This window comes from Haliotis rufescens, unplaced genomic scaffold (assembly GCF_023055435.1).
Source record: "Haliotis rufescens isolate VD_foot unplaced genomic scaffold, xgHalRufe1.0.p SCAF_1, whole genome shotgun sequence".
Taxonomy (NCBI): domain Eukaryota; kingdom Metazoa; phylum Mollusca; class Gastropoda; order Lepetellida; family Haliotidae; genus Haliotis; species Haliotis rufescens.
Window position 1 is genome coordinate 80698219 of NW_025963779.1, and position 21835 is coordinate 80720053.

The window sequence follows — 21835 nt, forward strand, 5'->3', positions numbered from 1 at the left end:
CTGTGATGCATATGTACCATCAAGGTCATATCTGTGATGCATTGCATACCATCAAGGTTGTATTTGTGATGTATTGCATACCATCAAGGTTGTATCTGTGATGCATATATACCATCAAGGTCGTATTTGTGATGCATTGCATACCATCAAGGTCGTATCTGTGATGTATTGCATACCATCAAGGTTGTATCTGTGATGCATATATACCATCAAGGTCGTATTTGTGATGCATTGCATACCATCAAGGTCGTATCTGTGATGCATATATACCATCAAGGTTGTTTCTGTGATGCATTGCATACCATCAAGGTCGTATCTGTGATGCATTGCATACCATCAAGGTCGTATCTGTGATGCATATGTACCATCAAGGTCGTATCTGTGATGCATTGCATACCATCAAGGTCGTATTTGTGATGTATTGCATACCATCAAGGTTGTATCTGTGATGCATTGCATACCATCAAGGTCGTATTTGTGATGCATTGCATACCATCAAGGTCGTATCTGTGATGTATTGCATACCATCAAGGTTGTATCTGTGATGCATATATACCATCAAGGTCGTATTTGTGATGCATTGCATACCATCAAGGTCGTATCTGTGATGCATATATACCATCAAGGTTGTTTCTGTGATGCATTGCATACCATCAAGGTCGTATCTGTGATGCATTGCATACCATCAAGGTCGTATCTGTGATGCATATGTACCATCAAGGTCGTATCTGTGATGCATTGCATACCATCAAGGTCGTATTTGTGATGTATTGCATACCATCAAGGTTGTATCTGTGATGCATTGCATACCATCAAGGTCGTATCTGTGATGCATATATACCATCAAGGTTGTATCTGTGATGCATTGCATACCGTAAAGGGTTGTATCTGTGTGATGAAATGCATACCATCAAGGTCACATCTGTGATGCATATGTACCATCAAGGTCATATCTGTGATGCATTGCATACCGTCAAGGGTCGTATCATCAAAGTTCATGTCTCTGTGATGCATTGCATACCACCATGTTCTTTCCCATGTTAAAGTGCACACTATAAAGTTTCCTCCCTATTTTACACCTCACCAGACATGTTGTCATCTATGCATTTTGATACTGGGCTACAATGTATGTAGAAACTGAGATTTACCAAAGAGTTTTGATTTAAATGTCATGATTGAGATTCAGTGCTAAGATGATACTGTATGTCCTAGGGATTTCCCTACTTTAATGTTTGGATATCAATCAATATTGAACAAACAACATTCCATAAATGTTAATTTTGCTAAAATGTTTGTCTACCAGCGTGTATGACAGCACAACATAATATATCCTGATGTCCTCTAAGTACCAGAGAATCCACGCCATTACATCCTGACAATAAGTTATGCTGCATGAAAATTTGCAAGAATTCTTAGCACTATCTGGATTGTTATTAACAGAAGTATTTATCCATGCATGGTCGTAAGTTCTATATATACTCAATATTTCCATGTAAACATTTATTTGCAGAATATGTAGTTGTAAAAAATAGAATTTGAGTGATAGGCCGATGTCACTTCAGATAAATACTAATCTTCATCGCTGGCAGTGACTACTGGTACCCTAGGAGTGCTGTAATAGGCTTGAAGTACTCTTTGTTGTGAGAAGCAGGTGCCTGTTTCACAGTGTCCATCATCGGCCTGTGCCTTCAGTGTATTGGATGACATCACTAATACTTCACACACTGACAATGGTTTATGGAGTTTGAGATTACAAAGATGTCGGTGACAGGGAGTGTACTTTATGACTTATTTTTGGTCAGTCTCATTTTACAGCCATCAATCGTGTTTGTTATAACTGGATCATCAAGTGAAAATAGTATTGTTGTTGGTAATATTCGTCAAATTTTCTAAGAAGTTTTCAAATGAATTATCGACTTCTCATGTGACATTCTTTTCATAATCTCAGCCAATCTCAGAGAGTCCCAGGCGGTTATTTGTTGAATGTTATTTTCAATGCATGTTGCATTTAGTAGAAGTCCTGATTTTTATTATTATTATTGAACAAAGCTGAAAAAAAAGAGAGTTAGGAATCATGAATATTTTGGGGGATATATTTTGTAGTGACAAATGAGCACATAATTTCCTAAAAATATTCCCCAAAATATTCATAATCCCTCACCTTTTTTTGTTCAGTATATAAATATATATATATGTATGAATCATGAAGAAATTCTCTAGAATTTGAAACTGCCAGAATCTGTATGAGCGTGATGGTCAGTATTGATACTCCGCATGTCATGAACATGCATCTAACACAACATATATTTAATGCCCAAGAAGTTCATGAGGTTTCAGTGTATAATAACAATGGACAATAATCTGTTTCTGTCTGAATACATACATTACCCACCGGCAGTCTTTTACGTGTGTTCACTTCAGATTGAAGTACCAAACTATATTTGGTATCTATACTTAAGCTTGATAAGGGACAGACAATATATGATTGCTCTGACACAAGTAAGGTCATGCATAGTCAGCTTTTCATTAGTGCTTGACAGTTATTACAAAGCAGTATTGATAATGTTCATAATAGTTTGGCAATAGTGTAATTAACCCATCTTCAGCAGTACACAGTTGTAACCACCCCACGTTTACAGAGCTTCGAGCTACTGACATGGACAATGTATTAAAGGCTGTGACACCTTTTTCATAAGAGGTCTGCCGTAAGAGGCAACTATGCTTGTCGTAAAAGGCGACTAACGGGATCGGGTGGTCAGGCTCGCTGACTTGGTTGATGCATGTCATCGATCCCAATTGCGTAGATCGATGCTCATGATATCAATCACTGGATTGTCTAGTCCAGACTCCATTATTTACAGACCGCCGTCATATAGCTGGAATATTGCTGAGTGCGGCGTTAAACAACAAACCAACCAACCAAACCAATCATAAGAGGTCATTATAAGCTCAACATTTCCAGACCAATGTAACATGAGACAAAATTTGTCAGCCAAGTTCCCTTCTTGTGTACTGTGTAAAAAAGTGATGCCCAAGTGGGTTTCAGTTGACAAATATGGCAAACTGTACGATATATGATACGATCAAATCCTTTGTACATGATTTGTGACACCATGAAGCCGGCACTAAGTTTGGGATTACACAAAACAGAAATTAATCCATTTTTTCAAGGACATACAGGCTCAACATTGTAGTTTTTGGCTTTATAACCTATCTAGTAACATGATAAATTTGCTATAGATATACCATACAGTGACATCACAAAGTCTGCTGACTGTTCATAAGTGTTTAAGGTGCGCACAGTAATATTTGTAGGGGAAAATGACTGCAGCTAACCCAAATAGCATCACCCTTGTTTGATGGAGTTGTTGACTAAACAAAGCACCACCAGAGTGAAGTGGACCAACATTTAAAAATGTGCTGAAAAGACATATGCTATTGCTTATATCCTGTGAAGTTAGGTATATTTTAGTTTTGTATTTAGTTATCTTTTCATGGATGCATGTTACATTTAGTCGTTGTACATGACTGCAGAAGCATTGAAATGTTGAAGTCCTCATGTCTGATTTCAGCTGAGTACTGTACACAGTTTCTTCACAACTGTGTGGCGAGACGGACAGCTGAGGTGTCTGTGATTTGTTGTAGGCATAATTGGCTTGAGAAGTGTACAATAATTTAGACTGAAGTCCTAAAATGTAATCTTGCCTTAATCTTATCTGTGAAAATCAAATGTTCTGATTGTAGTTAGACATTGCCTGCTGAGTACACCAAGTAGGATCTGTGATATGGTTACACATTACCGATATTTGTGAAGACGTTGCAGGAAACGAATTTGGCAAACATGTGATGCAATTAACTGCATAATTTGAGGAGTTGTATTATAATGTCTAAGCTGTGAATAAGTCACTAAGTACCGGTATCATCATTTTCTGGTTATTGTTGACAAAGGTGCACAGTCTGTACCAACAGCCAGCCAAGCTGTGTTAATCAAACATAAAAAAACATACACAACCTTGTCAAATACTTTATTTGCAGTTTTTTGCAAATTCATTTTGATACGCCACAGGTAACAAACTGGCTGAAATATTAATCATATATTTCATACAATATCATCTGAACCATTATATTGTCACTCCATGAACTCTTATATGTATATATATTGTCATGGGATTCATTTCATCATTAACATTATGATAATTTTCTTGTGAGAATTGTTCCCAAGCATCACGCTTGAGTTGATTTGCACAGATCTTGATCAATTAAATCAAATTACTGAATTTACTTATAAATGATTTTTGAGTTGATTCCTTAGGAAATTAATCAAAAATTATTTCCACATACAAGGATTGAGTCTTATGGCAACATAGACACCAGCATTTTATATTTATAAACATACATATATATATACATATCGCATCTTGGAGTAACCTCAGACATATGCTCATATACTTATTTGAACAAAGAATAAATTATCATGTGTCTGCAATGTTTTTGTTGTTCTTCATTGTGGTTTATACATGTTATAAACCTCCTAGTAGTCATATAGACAATGCACCTTGACATGAGATGCCTTCTGAGTGGTTGACTCGATGTAAGTGAGTGAGTGAGTTTTATGCTGCTTTTAACATTAATCCAGCCATAGCAGGGAGGTGAGGTGAAATGGGGTTTATTGTCGCATTGAAGATTATTGTACTTAAATAGCGATGTGCATGCACGTGTGTGGCTGCTTGTATTGTCCGGACTAATGCCGATTTAATAGTGCCAGCCCATTGAGATACCATGCCTCAGTTTAACATGAAAACCCCACTCACAGTATAACCTTCATACCAAATCCCAGGCAGGGTAACAATAAGTACCATCTTTTAATGTCTTTTGGTATGATGCGGCCTAGGATTAAACCCCGGACCTTCCACTCTCCACAGCGGGGAACAAAAAATGTGGTTTACATGCTGTCTCCATGTAAGGAGTCTCACCCAGCCTTGGCACACTGCCTGTTGGTGTGTTTGGTTGTTGTTTTAACTCCACACTCTAGCGATATTCCAGCAATATGACAGCAGTCTTTAAATAATTGTTGCTGCAACAGACAATCCAGTGATTGACATCATGAGCATCAATCTACACAAATGGGATACAATGACATTCAAGGGCAGTTGAATATTCCGCTTCAATGTGACATGCAAGGATAGTTAAATAATCCGCTTCAATGTGACATTCAAGGATAGTTGAATATTCCGCTTCAATGTGACATGCAAGGGCAGTTGAATATTCCGCTTCAATGTGACATTCAAGGATAGTTGAATATTCCACTTCAATGTGACATTCAAGGAGAGTTGAATATTCTGCTTCAATGTGACATGCAAGGATAGTTGAATATTCCGCTTTAATGTGACATGCAAGGGCAGTTGAATATTCCGCTTCAATGTGACATGCAAGGGCAGTTGAATATTCCGCTTCAATGTGACATGCAAGAATAGTTGAATATTCCGCTTCAATGTGACATGCAAGGATAGTTGAATATTCCGCTTCAATGTGACATGCAAGGGCAGTTGAATATTCTGCTTCAATGTGACATGCAAGGGCAGTTGAATATTCCGCTTCAATGTGACATTCAAGGATAGTTGAATATTCTGCTTCAATGTGACATGAGTGTTGCTGAATACTCTGATTCAATCTACGTTTGTATAGCGGCTGCATGTGTGCGTGCGTGCGTGAACTAGTCCGGAGTAATAGTGGTTATATAGTGAGATATCATGCCTTAGTTTTACATGGATACCTCACTCAGACACAGTATACTGTCACCGAGCCAACCAGTCTTTGTGTTATCTCCTTAATGCTGAATGGCAGGCAAGGTAACAAGAAGTACCATCTTTCAACATATTTTGGTATGACACGACCAGGGATCAAACCACCGACTTTCCTCTTTCCGAGCAGATGCTCTATCTACTAGACTACAGAGGCAGTCTGATATAAATGAATATTCTGCTTCAATGTGATATGAGAGACAACAGAATATTCTGCTTCAATGTGACATAAGAGACAACAGAATATTCTGCTTCAATGTGACATGAGAGGCAACAGAATATTCTGCTTCAATGTGACATGAGAGACAACAGAATATTCTGCTTCAATGTGACATGAGAGACAACAGAATATTCTGCTTCAATGTGACATGAGAGACAACAGAATATTCTGCTTCAATGTGACATGAAAGACAACAGAATACTCTGCTTCAATGTGACATGAGAGACAACAGAATATTCTGCTTCAATGTGACATGAGAGGCAACAGAATATTCTGCTTCATTGTGACATGAGAGGCAACTGAATATTCTGCACCAGTACGGCACAAGTAGACGTCTGAAGCTGACCTCAACCCCCTGATCCCTCCTTGGTGGCCAGGAGGACAAAGTTCCTGGGTGACAGCTGAGGGTCAAATATTGGCACCAGCACACTGGGGACTCCTGTAATGAGAAGGATGTTTAAGTCAGATATTCTACATCAATGAGTTCCTATGTCATGTAAGAAGCATTTCCTTTATTATAGGGTGAGGTTAGAGGACAGGGTTTTAACATCAGGTTTAAGATTATTGCACTTATTACACTTACCGCTGCATATAGTGACATGCATGCAGGTGTGTGTGTGTATGGCTGCTTGCAAGAGTCTGGACTTATGTTGGTGTAATGGTGCTAGTCCACTGAGATACCATGCTACAGTTTAACAGGATACCACCAATATACTGACTCCGACCAGTCCTTGTTTTATTCCCTAAAGCCAAGCACCAGACAAGGTAGCAACAAGTACCATCTTTTAATGTTTTTTGGTAAGACATGGCCAGGGATCAAAACCATTGACCTTCCACTTTCCAGACAGACGCTCTATCCACTACACCATGGAGTCAGTCCTTATTGTAGGGAAGGGGTGTCTGTTGACTACTAGTATATTGTCAGCCTTGCAAGTTTCTTGATTTTGTTTGTTTGTTTCTTGCTTAATGCCACACTCAGCAATATTCCAGCTATAGGACGGCAGTCTGTAAATAATCAAGTCTGGCAAGAAACACTATCTTCTAGAGACCGCCTCTGTGGTCTAGTGGTAGAGCGTCTGCCCAGAGAGTGGAAGGTATTCATGTTAGACTGCGGCATGGTGTCTCAGTGGGCTAGCATTATAAAATCAGCATTATTCCAGACTAGTACAAGCAATACGGTATGATATACGCAATTGGGATACGGTGACATGCATCAACCTAGTCAGCGAGCCTTACCACCCACTCTCGTAAGTAGCCTCTTACAACAAGCATGGGTTGCCGAAGACCTATTCTTCCCCGTATCTTCAGGGGTCGCCAGTTTCTTGGTCACCTTCACACAATCATTGTCTATGACCCATGTCTAATGATCCAAAATTACAAAAATAGTTCAAATTCAAACAACACAATTTGCAAAATCCTGACACAACTAAGGGACACAACTCTGCAAAGCGACATGCAGCAACTTTGACTTATGTGCCAGCTTGGGATGAACTTGAGCCTACACTAATGATACCAAAGTGAGCTTGGGCAGATAGTCTCGAGGCATTCAGCCAATCCAGGGAGAGTGACTGACCGTGTTCCAGGAGGTACAGCATCCTGTCTAGGAGGAGGAGGGTTTCCACCACCGGCGCCAGGCACAGTCTCAGGGTGTAGAACACAACAACGTCCTTCCATAAGGGGAGGTAACTCTCAGCAACACCCAAAACTTCAGGTGGAATGTCTGATGTAAAGCCAATCTTTTCAAGTGCACTCTTTGCATAGCTGATAATTAAAGTATAGATAATGCTAGGTATAAAATCAGCTCATACAGCGTGTACTCTCAGCAATCAAAAGATTCCCTTTCTCGCATTCTTATGTGCTGAACTAATAGGAGGGGAACTATTCTTGATTAACATCATATTAACTCAACTTGTATTGAATATGATAAAGCATTATGCAAACATGCCTGGTAGTGAGGTGCTTATCCATGGCACATTTAAAGGGAGACCACTCCACAGCCATTGCTGACAAGTCCAGGCATTTTAAGTGTGGGGTGCTAAACTAGGATATAACTGACTATTAAAGTCCAGTTTCCATCCTTGCCAACTAGTCTTTGAAAACTGGACTTTTATAGTCACTTTGATCACAAGGGCAATAATCCCTACCTCTCAAATGACTGATCGGTGGCACGTTTGACTGTCAGCTTCAGGAGTCCATTCTGGAAGTCCGGTCTGACTGCCAAGATGACATACTGGAGGGCCGCCCGGTAGCTGTGGATCTTCAGGTGCACTGGGTTGTCTGCGAGGTGAGGACATGTTACAGATATCTACCAAACATTAACAATACATCTTGTTCAACTTTGTGTTTTGAACTAAAAAAACACGCAATGCAACATTGAGGTAGTGATTTTACACAGATGCCGTCCATGTACGTGTACTCAACATTGCAAAAGTGTAGTTTAATATTCTGGTCGGCTGTGATGCACCGTAATATTACAAGATGATCGCATCATCAATGTGATCATCAAATTATAGATTCTATGGTTTATACTGCAACATCCTCTACTGATCTGCAGTATCAAAAGTTGTCCTCTGTTGATTGTAAGGAACCTATCAAATATGAGAATTCAATCTCATCATCGAACTTACACAAATGAGTCATTACTCCGTTACATCATTTATGATGCCCGACAAACTCCTTTCGTACAAAATTTCGCCTTCATTTGCGGAGCACGGAACACAATGGCAGCTAAGAAACCCACAATAACTGTTCCACTCATCCCTGAGGTCCAGGATTACCTTTCAGCCTCTGTATGTAACAATCCGCAAAGTGACAAGCCAGCTCCCGAGACGAGTATGTGAGATTGGCATCCTGCAGACCAGCAACAAACTGACTCATGGGATAGCCGATGTCTTGCTGGGCAGATGACCTGCAATACAAAGAGAAGGAGCAGGAAATAATACTTTCTCATCAGTAAGTGAGTGAGTTTGGCTGCTTTGGACAGTGTTTCAATTCTATCACATTGTGTCAGCTTGATGTAGGAGGAAAGCCCTAAGTGTATACATTGTAGACAATTACCACTCTAATGAAGACCACGAGCCGGGTGTGATCCTGATGCTGCTGTTGCATGCAAGGGTCGTAATCGGGGCAAATCTGGGATCTGTGGCATACCAAGGGAGGCAACTCTGCACAGCAAATTATGGTATTAAACAACTGGTCCACTCATTCCCCCTGATAATATTGCATGGTGGACAGAGTGCTGTAAGGGGACAATTAAAGAGAGAATTGTGTTGGGCAATGTCTCGATACAGTAAAGCCTGTTAATCCAGAGGGTACTGATTCAAAAACAAATTCTAACATTACCAATATCTGTATAGGCATGATAAGTGAATCATTGTAATAATGTTCCTTTAACCATACGTTCCTTTTCCAAAAGTAATCATCTAGAGGACAGGTTAGGTCGAAATGGGGCTTAACGCTGTTACAGATTATGTGTGGCTGCTTGTACAAGTCCAGACTAATGCTGATTTTATGGTGTTAGCCCTCTAAGATACTATGCCGCTATGTGTACTGATTTTGAGCCAACCAGTCCTTGTTTAAGACCCTTGATGCCAAGCGCCAGGCAGGGTAACAACAAGTACCATCTTTGAAAGTCTTTTGGTATGATTCAGCTGGGACTCGAACCTCCGGTTAGACACTCTACCACTAGACCACAGAGGCAGTCTCCAGATGACAGTATTTCTAGATTGACAGGGTGTCGACCAACAAGGTTTCACGGGACTCCAAAGTGATTATTGTAACATCAGATAATAATGTTGATATGGATCATCTTCACTGATCCAGGCCCCATACCACAGAGCAATCTTAGCACTACGACAATCATAAGCCTATGTTAAAGTATGGGAGTTACAATCACAGTATCACAAATTGTAACCACTCTTTGAGTTGGTTCTTAATCAAGCAGGTCTACTTGGGACTTATACTTTACTACAGTCAATGGGACACTAGCATGGGACAATGGGGTGACTACACTGCCCAAGAACCAAAAGGACTGATCATGGATAGATCCTTTTGCAAGGCAATGAAACGCACCCTGGCACATCCCCCTCCACAGAGAGCTTCATGTAGCAGCAGCCCACAGATGCGAGTCCCACAGCAGCCTCACAGTTGACGAACATCCGGATGAGGGTGGATGTCAGGTCTCCACAGGCATGGAGCCCATCCAGCACAAACTGGTCATCGGCCTCTACCTCCCCAGACTTGTCTGTTTCCATGGTAACCTGGTGTTTTTGATTGCTGTCTCTGTTTTGAATTTCACATTTTGACATGTTCTTTGTATCTGTAATATCTTTGGTAATATCAGAGGTTGTTTTCTTTGGATTGCACATACATGAGTTGGTTTTGTTTGGAGCGAAGGCCTGACTATCCGTGTCCTGACTATCCGTGTCCTTCACATCTCCATCTTGAGTATTAACATGATAAAAGGTATTTTTGATGACATCACTTTCTACACTACCATCGTTCCCCCTACTCGCTGTTCCATTGGCACACACAGTCTTCAAGCTCTCATTTTGATTCATTTGATGACTTTCAAGATGGCTGCCGTTGCCCGTCTGCTCCCAGCACTGTTCTGTCTGCTGCTCATGTCTGTTGTGTTTGATAAGAGCCAGGAAGTCCCTGGTAGAGATGTGAGCATGTATGCGACTGACGACATGGCTGGGCAGCCGACCAGCAGGTTCCAGCCACTCATTCACAGACTCTCTCACCTCCAGCTTCTGTTTCTGAAAGAGTACCACAGTAACACAGTTGACTCGTCTCAAGCAGCAATTGAAGTCAACAGTATCTGAATTTCATAGTATCCAATTTTGGGTGATTCCAACCTCTCCATCCCAAGCATTTTGAATATGATGGTGTAGGGAAATAGTGAATGAGTTGGCTTTACGTTCACAATGCAAAGAATTTCTTTGATAAATAAAGGTGGGATTTTTCTTTACCAAACCTAATTTGTTCAAGATAAAACTGGAAAGAATCATTTCCACCCAGTTGAACTGATCGCACACTAGATGTCCTGAAATTTATTTTTAATTTGTTCAGTTCTGACACAAACTTTCTCAAGCAGTGACTACTAGAAATACCCAGTCTCTACTTTAACCCTCTACCCCTTAATATATTAAATGGCAGGTCCCTGACTCACCTTCAGTTTTGCTTTTCTGATGTTCTTCTTTGTTTCCCTGTGAGGGAATCAGAAACATGTAGATAATACCAGCAGGAAACAAATCAGGTCACATGTAAGGGACAGTTGACATCATTAAAACGAGCATTATTACTTCCCTTGTCTGATGACCATGATTACCAGATTATATTCTTGGAATTCATAATACATGCAGTACAACAGCATATTGTTGTGAAGAAGACAACCTAGTCTCTGAAATTAAAATATTTTACAGCAAATACAGTTATTTTAATAAATTATCATAAAAATGAGCCCAGAGACACTTTTAATTTTCCTGCAACTTCAGTAATCCAAACTTACCAACTACTATAGTCTTGCATGGGCTGTATTGAATATATTTGTTTCAGGGTCTGTATGACAGACTAAATAGAAAAGACAAAACTTCTCGGTCATGATCATATTGCAATGATAGTCAACTCTACATCAGCATGTACCTGTCATACTGTTCTGCCTTGGGAGCATGACCCCCTTCAGCCTCAACCGTTGTGACCTTAACCCCATGAGCAAAGGTGAGGAGCCTTGAGAGGTGACCTAGGCCTGCCCCAACATCCACAACCTGCGAGCACCGACACTGGCAGCAAAGATGGCTGATAGTCTGGAGAGGCAACATGGGAAGGCTCACAGGTTAATATTACAATACCTTGAATGTTCAACCATGTTTTCAAGTAGATGTCAGGATAGAAAAAGTGAATGATTATGACAAGCATGATATTTAAGTGCTTGCGAGGGTAGGTTTAATGTCTCCAATATCCCCATATAGTGTCAGCCTGCAAAACACAATTACAAACCAGTGGTCGATATAGTGAGCATGTACTGCTCACCTGGGTTGTGATGCAACAATATGTCATCCAAGTCAGAACTGAGTGCTGTCTGATGTCACACTCAGCAATGATACAGAACTATAGTACAGCAGCCTGTAAGTAACAAACCTTCAACCCCCCAACCCCACACCCACACATACACACACACACACCCCACCCCTACACACACACACACACACACACACACAAGGTTCAGGTCATTGTCACTACCTAATGATTTCTCACGCAAAAGTTTATTTTATCAGCTTAAGTTGTTCGGGAGGTCCAAAACCTATTTTCCAATATTGGGGGCGGTCGGGTAGCCTAGTGGTTAAAGTGTTCGCTCGTCACGCCGAAGACCCGGGTTCGATTCCCGACATGGGTACAATGTGTGAAGCCCATTTCTGGTGTCCCCCGCCGTGATATTGCTGGAATATTGCGTAAAACCAAACTCACTCACTCACTCACTATTTTCCAATATGGACGCTACTCCCCTCCCACAACAAGTACCAAGAACAGTCCCAAACCTACACTACAACAAGGTGTTACTACAGCAGCAATTTACAGATACCTGGCTCAGCTTCTGAATCTCATGCTGTTTCTTGGGTTTGACATGTTTCCTGTAGACATGTTCTAACTCCATCCATTGGCCATTCTTCATCACCCCGCGCCACTCTTCACGGGGGACAAAATGTGTGCTTGTATCACGTGACTCGGGGTCATGTCTGGACCCCTCCCCGTCGATGTCCTCACTTCCCTGTCGCGCTGTCTCTGTGTGTTGTCTTGGGACTTCCAGGTTGTTGAGGATGTTCTGCATCTGCTGTTCATCGTCCAGGTCAACTGGTTGACGTCTTGCAGCCAAACTCAGGACGCACATCCTATAGGACAAGAGTGACAGAGGGGGGACGCCACTGAAAAGAACAAAACAAATACCATTACAATAACACAGAATCAATTTCACAATAACCTCACTATTTTCTTTTATCATGAGGTGATGATGTGAACGTGTGAAGGTGAGGTGAGGTGAAATTAGGTTAAACGTCGCGCCCAAGATTATTGCACTTATATAGCAACGTGCATGCATGTGTGTGTGTGTGTGTGTGTGTGTGTGTGTGTGTGTGTGTGGCTGCTTTCACTAGTCCGGACTGATGCCGATTTATAGTGCTAGCTCACTGAGATACCATGCCCCAGTTTATTATGAATACCCCACTCAGACACAGTATACTGACTCCGAGCCGACCAGACCTTGTTTTAGCCCCTTAATGCCGGGCGCCAGACAGGGTAACAACAAGTACCATCTTTTAACGTCTTTTGGTATGACGCGGTCGGGGATCGAACCCCGGACCTTCTGCTCTCTGGGCAGACGCTCTACCACTAGACCACGGAGGCGGTCTGAACGAGTGAAGGCATTTGGCCACCATGTACAGGATCATCTGCACACATGGGTACAATCAGTATATCCGTGGGATTTAATCACTCCGATCGAAAGTGTGAAGCACAGCTTCTTCAAAGGTCAACATGAAGGAAGCTTTACATGGTTCAGCCCTAAACAGTACACCACTTCAGCCATTTCAGTGTGCAGTCCAGCCAACAACTTGCACTTGTTCTTTGAGAGTGATTGGTCACTTCCAATTCCACTGAACTTGGCAAGGGCAAACCAGGGCTGGTCAAGGCAAGTTATAGAAACTCTGTAGCCTGTCTAATCACATTCATCCCAAGCTTGACCATGGCTGGTGTGGCAGCATTGTCGTAAAAGAGTAACAATAGGGAGTCATCCAGGGAAGGTTGATGGGAAGCATGATATGCTGACCACCCAATAGCATCATCGGCCTTCAGATTTTCCTTGTCTAAACACATTCCGACTGTCACTTATCTGATTCTGACGTGACCCGTAATGGGATGTCCTCACATCTTTGTTGAGCAGAACAAGAACAAAGATCAGATTTTAGAGGAGGAAGGACAGGTGTGGAGGGGAGAGTGTTCTCAGATACTGAGTCAGGTGTAACTTACCTGTAGGTCTGTACATCAGGACAGAGGAGGAAGGACAGGTGTGGAGGGGAGAGTGTTCTCAGATACTGTGTCAGGTGTAACTTACCTGTAGGTCTGTACATCAGGACAGAGGAGGAAGGACAGGTGTGGAGGGGAGAGTGTTCTCAGGTACTGTCAGGTGTAACTTACCTGTAGGTCTGTACATCAGGACAGAGGAGGAAGGACAGGTGTGGAGGGGAGAGTGTTCTCAGACACTGTGTCAGGTGTAACTTACCTGTAGGTCTGTACATCAGGACAGAGGAGGAAGGGCAGGTGTGGAGGGGAGAGTGTTCTCAGGTACTGTCAGGTGTAACTTACCTGTAGGTCTGTACATCAGGACAGAGGAGGAAGGACAGGTGTGGAGGGGAGAGTGTTCTCAGGTACTGTCAGGTGTAACTTACCTGTAGGTCTGTACATCAGGACAGAGGAGGAAGGACAGGTGTGGAGGGGAGAATGTTCTCAGGTACTGTGTCAGGTGTAACTTACCTGTAGGTCTGTACATCAGGACAGACGAGGAAGGACTGGTGTGGAGGGGAGGGTGTTCTCAGGTACTGAGTCAGGTGTAACTTACCTGTAGGTCTGTACATCAGGACAGAGGAGGAAGGACAGGTGTGGAGGGGACAGTGTTCTCAGGTACTGTGTCAGGTCAGGTGTAACTTACCTGTAGGTCTGTACATCAGGACAGAGGAGGAAGGACAGGTGTGGAGGGGAGAGTGTTTTCAGGTACTGTGTCAGGTGTAACTTACCTGTAGGTCTGTACATCAGGACAGAGGAGGAAGGACAGGTGTGGAGGGGAGAGTGTTCTCAGGTACTGTGTCAGGTGTAACTTACCTGTAGGTATGTACATCAGGACAGAGGAGGAAGGACAGGTGTGGAGGGGAGAGTGTTCTCAGATACTGTGTCAGGTGTAACTTACCTGTAGGTCTGTACATCAGGACAGAGGAGGAAGGACAGGTGTGGAGGGGAGGGTGTTCTCAGGTACTGTCGGGGGTAACTTACCTGTAGGTCTGTACATCAGGACAGAGGAGGAAGGACAGGTGTGGAGGGGAGGGTGTTCTCAGGTACTGAGTCAGGTGTAACTTACCTGTAGGTCTGTACATCAGGACAGAGGAGGAAGGACAGGTGTGGAGGGGAGAGTGTTCTCAGGTACAGTGTCAGGTGTAACTTACCTGTAGGTCTGTACATCAGGACAGAGGAGGAAGGACAGGTGTGGAGGGGAGAGTGTTCTCAGGTACTGAGTCAGGTGTAACTTACCTGTAGGTCTGTACATCAGGACAGAGGAGGAAGGACAGGTGTGGAGGGGAGAGTGTTCTCAGGTACTGTGTCAGGGGTAACTTACCTGTAGGTCTGTACATCAGGACAGAGGAGGAAGGACAGGTGTGGAGGGGAGAGTGTTCTCAGGTACTGTGTCCAGCTGCCAGGAAGTCGACTCCAAAAATCAGACACAAAGAAATCCTGCAAGAAACAGGGCTCCAGATAAAGGCTGCATTGGTGTATGTAAGGATAAAAATATGCACGATACGGTAGAGGAGAATTTAGAAAATGTATCAGAACACATCACAGCATGTATGGACGGTCTAATATTCATAAATAGACGTAGATCCCAAAAGTTAAATTCTGATTTCAAGCAGCGTATTTACTTGAATATTTTGCGCACTTTTAAAAAAAAAACACAGCTGTGTAAAGGGGATGCCATTATACCCACTATAATGATCTGTGATGTTTTCTTCCTCAATGCAGATATTACTGTGAGCATGTAACACCAGAAATACCATTGCAACAAATCCGTACTGAAGTACGCAAAATAATCTGTAATAATAATGTAATTACTGTCCGGTTACAAAAAGTGTTCATTGTATATCTGGACTTATGATTGTAACTTATCTTAATAATTTCATTGAAAATTCATTCAATATTGTTTACATCAATTTCGGTGAAATCGTGTGTGAAGTGATTGGTATTTACAGCAACCACAGTCAGATTACCATTATTGACGCCTCGAAACAAACAGAGAATTGGGTACATATATCACAAATACAATACTTTGACTCATTTAAAGTCATATTTGTTGTAGTTTGACTGTTATAGGTCAACACAGATTTTTCATAAGCGTGAGCACCTCGGCAGTGACAGTTATATTGTTCCGTACGTAAAGATATCCAACAATAGCGATCAGCTGTACCAAAGTAAGTGTTATGCTTATGGTTATTATTATTTCAAATATATATAGTAAAGCAGCATGATAACATGATATTGGAATATATTATGCTTGATAAATAATAGTTTCAAGTTCAATTCTTCAAATCACTGCATCAAAATTCTTTAAGTTATATTACTGGATAATTTCTAACCGAATCACCAGAAGACATGGTAGATTGTGAGAAAACGTGTGTACAGCTGATTTCAGGGTTAGTTTACGAGAAAATACACACGGTAATCATGGTAATCTTAATCTCTGCATATAAAACGATTTTCCCCCAAAGTACTGAATACCCTAGAGGGGGGTGCGCATTATACAAATGTACAATGAAAAAAATATTATTTATTGTTTACATGAGAGTAGCAATGCTGTGGTGTATATCTAAAATGAAATACAAGATCATCCATTAAATTCCATTCAGTACTCTAGGTGTACTCATTACTTTGCCAGTACTCTTATATTGAAGTATTACGGAGTACGTACTCCTGATGCTAGTCGTCATCTGGAGACCTGAAAAACATTTTGATAACTGAAAAACTTAAAAGTTAAATTTAGCCAATCAATTTCGAACTAAAATAGGATTACGTTTGGCATCACCTACAATTATTTCTCAAAATACCATACCAAAGCTTACTTTCAGGCGTATCGATACTAAACACGAGATTGCTCCATAACCCGACGTACCATATGTCTACAATTTCATTTCCCACTGAACATTTCTCAAAACCCTTTACATTATATATACACTTCTTTATATAATGATCTGAGATTATTCGTTGACCTTTGATCAAATGAATTCAAAACTAAGCGAGTGTCAAAAACAACTGTTAGTTGCTGTCTGTAAACAAACATGGACCTATATACTAGAATATGTCATAACATTTTACTATTTTTAGCCACATTATATTTGGAAGGACGAACAGCTGAAGATGTATAAAAACAGTGCAACTTCACGTCATTACCGATACATATGCATCCATAATCCATCTGTATTGATTCAGGAAGTTTTTGATGTATATTATTCGCCTGTGAATGTCATGGACTGTCTGTTTCTTGCAGACAATGAACGCTTCCTTCTCTTCCGTCATTTTGCCGCATGAAGTTAGCACGGAAAATGAGAGTGACCTCCCCTCGACCACAAATCAAATTGTATGAAGCGTTCATAAAATATATTCGTTCAAGCCCAAGATTATCCAGTGCATCGTGTCCCCATTCTGTGCTGATATTTCATTAACGAGGATAAATTCATGCATGTTAGTGAAATCTGGACCACGTTAATCCGGATTCCCCAGCTATCGGGACGAACGCATGCTACCGACTTCCATAATGGCGTCTTTGAGTGGCACCAAACTTTAGGGGTGATAAAATATCTGAAATTTTCGGAGAATCTGAAGACTCCCCAGCATTGCAGCCTTCTGCATTACCCACATTATCAGAAGGGCTGTATTCCTGGTAGCCACCCCGGGTACTCTGCCAATGTCAGTCAACAGGTTGGGAGGTACCAAACCTTAGGCACCGAGAACAATGGGGAGTCGGACAACTTGGTACTTGGAATGCATGCGTGACTTTTCGAGGTCTGCATATTGTCCATGTTTTTCCTGAATCTTGTTAATCGCATTAGCGTCAAAAGGACAGAAAATTCAATAATATAAATGATTTCATTGGATTTATAAAAAAGGACAAGATCAGGTTTGTTGGCCTGGATACGTCTGAGGCTGTATACGGGCCTATTCCAAAGAATTTTGTATTTATAATTTTTCTTTCGCAAAGGGTCATTACTTCTTGATGGGCAGCCAAGCAAAACATGTTGTTTGGTGATATTGACTTTGATTTGAGCGCTGGTATTTAGCAATCCCAAAACAAGTGTTCAGTCCTTTCTTTGTCTGTCACAAAGGCTACACGTATAACTGTCTACATATCGTATTTTGACCGAGGGGCGGTCGGGTAGTCTTGTGGTTAAAGCGTTCGCTCGTCACGCCGAAGACCCGGGTTCGATTCCCCACATGGGTAGAATGTGTGAAGCCCATTTCTGGTGTCCCCCGCCGTGATATTGCTGGAATATTTCTAAAAGCGGCGTAAAACCATACTCACTCACTCACTCACTCTGTATCATTGCTGAATGTGACATAAGACAGCACTCAGTTCTGACTTGGAAGACATATTGTTGCATCACAACCCAGGTGTGTAGTACATGCTCACTGTATCGATCTTACTCACTCACTATATTGACCCGAGAAAATCCGGGGTAGCATAGATCTTCAGCAACCCATGCTTGCCGTAAAAGGCGACTATGCTTGTCGAAAAAGGCGACTAACGGGATCGGGTGGTCAGGCACGCTGACTTAGTTGATGCATGTCATCGGTCCCCATTGCGTAGATCGATGCTCATGATGTCAATCACTGGATTGTCTTGTCCAGACTCGATTATTTACAGACCGCCGTCATATAGCTGGAATATTGCTGAGTGCGGCGTTAAACAACAAACAAACATATCCTATTTTGAATAATCTATTATTAGTAGGTAGGAGCTGGGCTATCCAGTTTATGCCTAGATTTCCATGTTTAACCAATGTATATCGACAGGTTATTCACGTTCAACATTGGTGTCGACATTTAACATGGGGTTCACGTTTAGTATTTGTATTGACATTTAACATGGGTGCCTGCGTTTAGCATTATAATTGGTGTCCACTTTCCACTTTTAAAAAGGTGTACACATTATTAATGGTGTTCACATTTAACTCGGGTTTCGACATTTAACACGGGTGTCCACATTTAACACGGGTGTCCACATTTAACATAGGTATCCACATATATCACAGGTGTCCATATTTAACACAGGTGTCCACATATATTACAGGTGTCCATAATTAACATAGGTGTCCGCGTGTAACCTTTACATGTTTTTCTTGGTGGTCAGGTGAAACAGAGCAAGTTACGATGTAGGTCAACACGTGCAATATTTCCGTCGCAGTTTCGCCCTGTAATTTTCCACCACCTTCATTATCCTTCCTTCCCCGGGCCATGACTCACATCATCAATCATCCCTCACGGGTCACTGGCGACAGGACTAGCACAACGACCTCGTATAGACACACAATTGACGGAGAGAACGACACCCTGGCCACGGCGTCCCAGCTGACCCAAGACACGCTGATACTGATATAGCTTTGCCATGTCTTGGAGTCAGAAGACGTTCATCATGCCCAAGATATCACCTGACAATAATAATAAGGATACCAATGGCATTGTCCGTGTACAGGCTGTGCCAGTTTCTCTTTTATTACAGGATATATATGATACCGTCTGGATATTAGAGAGGACAATGCTAATAAAACAGAGGATAAAACGCAAACTAGTCTGTTCAAAATCATTACGCAACATATGTAAGCTGAACCTTGGTATTTTTACTTCTGTTTCAGAAAGGCCCTGGGGGAAATATTTCTCAGACATGAAACGTTTACTCGTTGAAAGCACAGCGAGCTTTTGTAAATAGTTTGGAAATACTGAATTAATGGTTGCAGCAAATAATGTAAACGAGGAAAGTTCCGAAGGAATTCGGTTGGTGTTTGTGCGTAAAACTCGTTCCAATCATTGTCCACCATCTCCATCATAACAGCCCTTGGGTATTCCTGGTTTAATTTGGTTCCCAATGCTGGTCGTGATGGAAGATTGCTGAGTGCGTCGTAAAACAAGAAACAAACAACTATGGGCATAATACCGGGACAGGGAGATGGGCATAATACCGGGACAGGCGGACTTTTTAATCAAATCGTGACCATATGCCAGAGTACCACGAACTACATAACACGTGAGTGAGTATGGTTTTACGTCGTGTTTTGGCAATATTCAAGCAATTTTACGGCAGGGACACCAGAAATAGGCTTCACAAATTGTACCCATGTGGAGAATCGAACCCGGGTCTTCGGCGTGACGAGCGAACGCTTAACCATGAGGCTACCCCTACTCTTCAGAGGAAAATAACAAGATGTATGGTACCCTACTCCTCAGAGGAAAATAACAAAATGTATGATACCCTACTCTTCAGAGGAAAATAACAAAATGTATGATACCCTATTCCTCAGAGGAAAATATCAAGATGTATTATACCCTACTCCTCAGAGGTATATAACAAGATGTATTATACCCTTCTCCTCAGGGGAAAATAACAAGATGTATTATACCCTACTCTTCAGAGGAAAATAACAAGATGTATGATACCCTACTCCTCAGAGGAAAGTAACAAGATGTATTATACCCTACTCCTCAGAGGAAAGTAAAACGATGTATGATAATCTACTCCTCAGAGGTATATAACAAGATGTATTATACCCTACTCCTCAGAGGAAAATAACAAAATGTATGATACCCTACTCTTCAGAGCAATATAAATAACAAGATGTATGATACCCTACTCCTCAGAGGAAAGTAAAACGATGTATGATAATCTACTCCTCAGAGGAAAGTAACAAGATGTATGATACCCTTGTCCTCAGAGGAAAATATCAAGATGTATTATACCCTACTCCTCAGAGGTATATAACAAGATGTGTGATACCCTACTCCTCTTTCTCCTCAGAGGAAAATATCAAGATGTATGATAGATGAGACCGCACGAATAACCGCCGAAAACATTACGCACAAGGATGGCTTGAATACGTTTGCGTAAAGGCCACATTGCTCCAAATCCCCACAGAGCGAACTCTGCAGAAGCAATCGCCTAACGGAGTAAAACTAAATATGTAAACTACATGCACATAACACACCTTTTAGCATGTTATTGCGGCAGGAAACGGTTATACATTGTTAGAGTGATGTCGGTACAAGAATGTAGCGTGGCTGGTATTTGCATGAGGTACTGTTATTTCAAATAGCCCCAAACTATTCCAGTTGTCCCTTCATACGTTAATTATGTTTGCTGGGTGTACTTTAACTCCATGTTGTACATGTGTATCGCAGGATCTGCTGTAGGTGAGAGTGTTACGGTTATATGCGACAACACAAGCTAGTACAAAACTTACAGTGGTTATATGGGGTAGAACAAGCGTTCTGCGCTTACCAAGTAAATGGTCTACCTGGGGAATGCGGGTCGGAGTTGGGCTCCAGTGCTTACTTTAATGAGGAGTGAGTGAGTGAGTTGGGTTTAACGCCGCTTTTAACAGTATTCCAGTTACATCACGGCGTGTCAGCTTTATGTGGGAGGAAAGCCCAAAGTGGTGCAGGTCTCAGACGTTTACCACTTCGGTGAAACCCACGAGCACGGGTATGGTGCTAACAAACCTAGAAACATAATCGCGGCGAACCGGGATTCGAACCCACAATCATAGGTTTCTGGTGTGCCTAGGGGACGCAACTGTGCACAGCGAATCGCGGCGCCTTAGACGACTGGGCCACCCGTGCCCCCTTAATGAGGAGTAGTTAGACTGTGTGACCTGACTCACTGTGTGCCACCGTGGAGCGTCGTGGAGCATCGTGGAGCACCCTGTCTCGTTGCTTATACAACAACTGAAGTAAATTGTTCACATACATGTAAATATGTATACTATAATGGATTGTTGAATGGCCGCCGTCGCAG

The 21835-nt window shown here is 41.7% G+C and overlaps 2 protein-coding genes across 4 annotated transcripts in view; one reads left to right on the plus strand and one right to left on the minus strand.

Moving 5' to 3' along the window:
* Nucleotides 1-4481, plus strand: part of LOC124143746 (ankyrin repeat domain-containing protein 24-like) — a 98260-nt gene extending 93779 nt beyond the window's left edge. For both annotated transcript variants that reach the window (XM_048401980.1, XM_048401987.1), the window contains one exon: nucleotides 25-4481. The gene's annotated coding sequence lies outside the window, so the exon portion shown is untranslated. The remainder of the gene's footprint in view (nucleotides 1-24) is intronic.
* LOC124143745 (methyltransferase-like protein 25B) lies at nucleotides 4050-17357 on the minus strand. 2 transcript variants are annotated; one of them, XM_046512810.2, is made up of 10 exons: nucleotides 17224-17357; nucleotides 15401-15516; nucleotides 12605-12944; nucleotides 11668-11828; nucleotides 11195-11231; nucleotides 10093-10781; nucleotides 8799-8929; nucleotides 8166-8298; nucleotides 7595-7782; nucleotides 4050-6460 (listed from the first exon to the last, which is right to left on the minus strand). In XM_046512810.2, exons 1-10 carry the CDS (start codon nucleotides 17347-17349, stop codon nucleotides 6369-6371), a joined length of 2013 nt encoding a protein of 670 aa, XP_046368766.2. In that variant the 5' UTR covers nucleotides 17350-17357; the 3' UTR covers nucleotides 4050-6368. The 2 variants fall into 2 exon arrangements, with proteins under 2 accessions (XP_046368766.2, XP_046368767.2); XM_046512811.2 differs by lacking the exons at nucleotides 15401-15516; nucleotides 17224-17357 and adding an exon at nucleotides 14044-14266.
* Between the last annotated feature and the right edge of the window lie 4478 nt (nucleotides 17358-21835).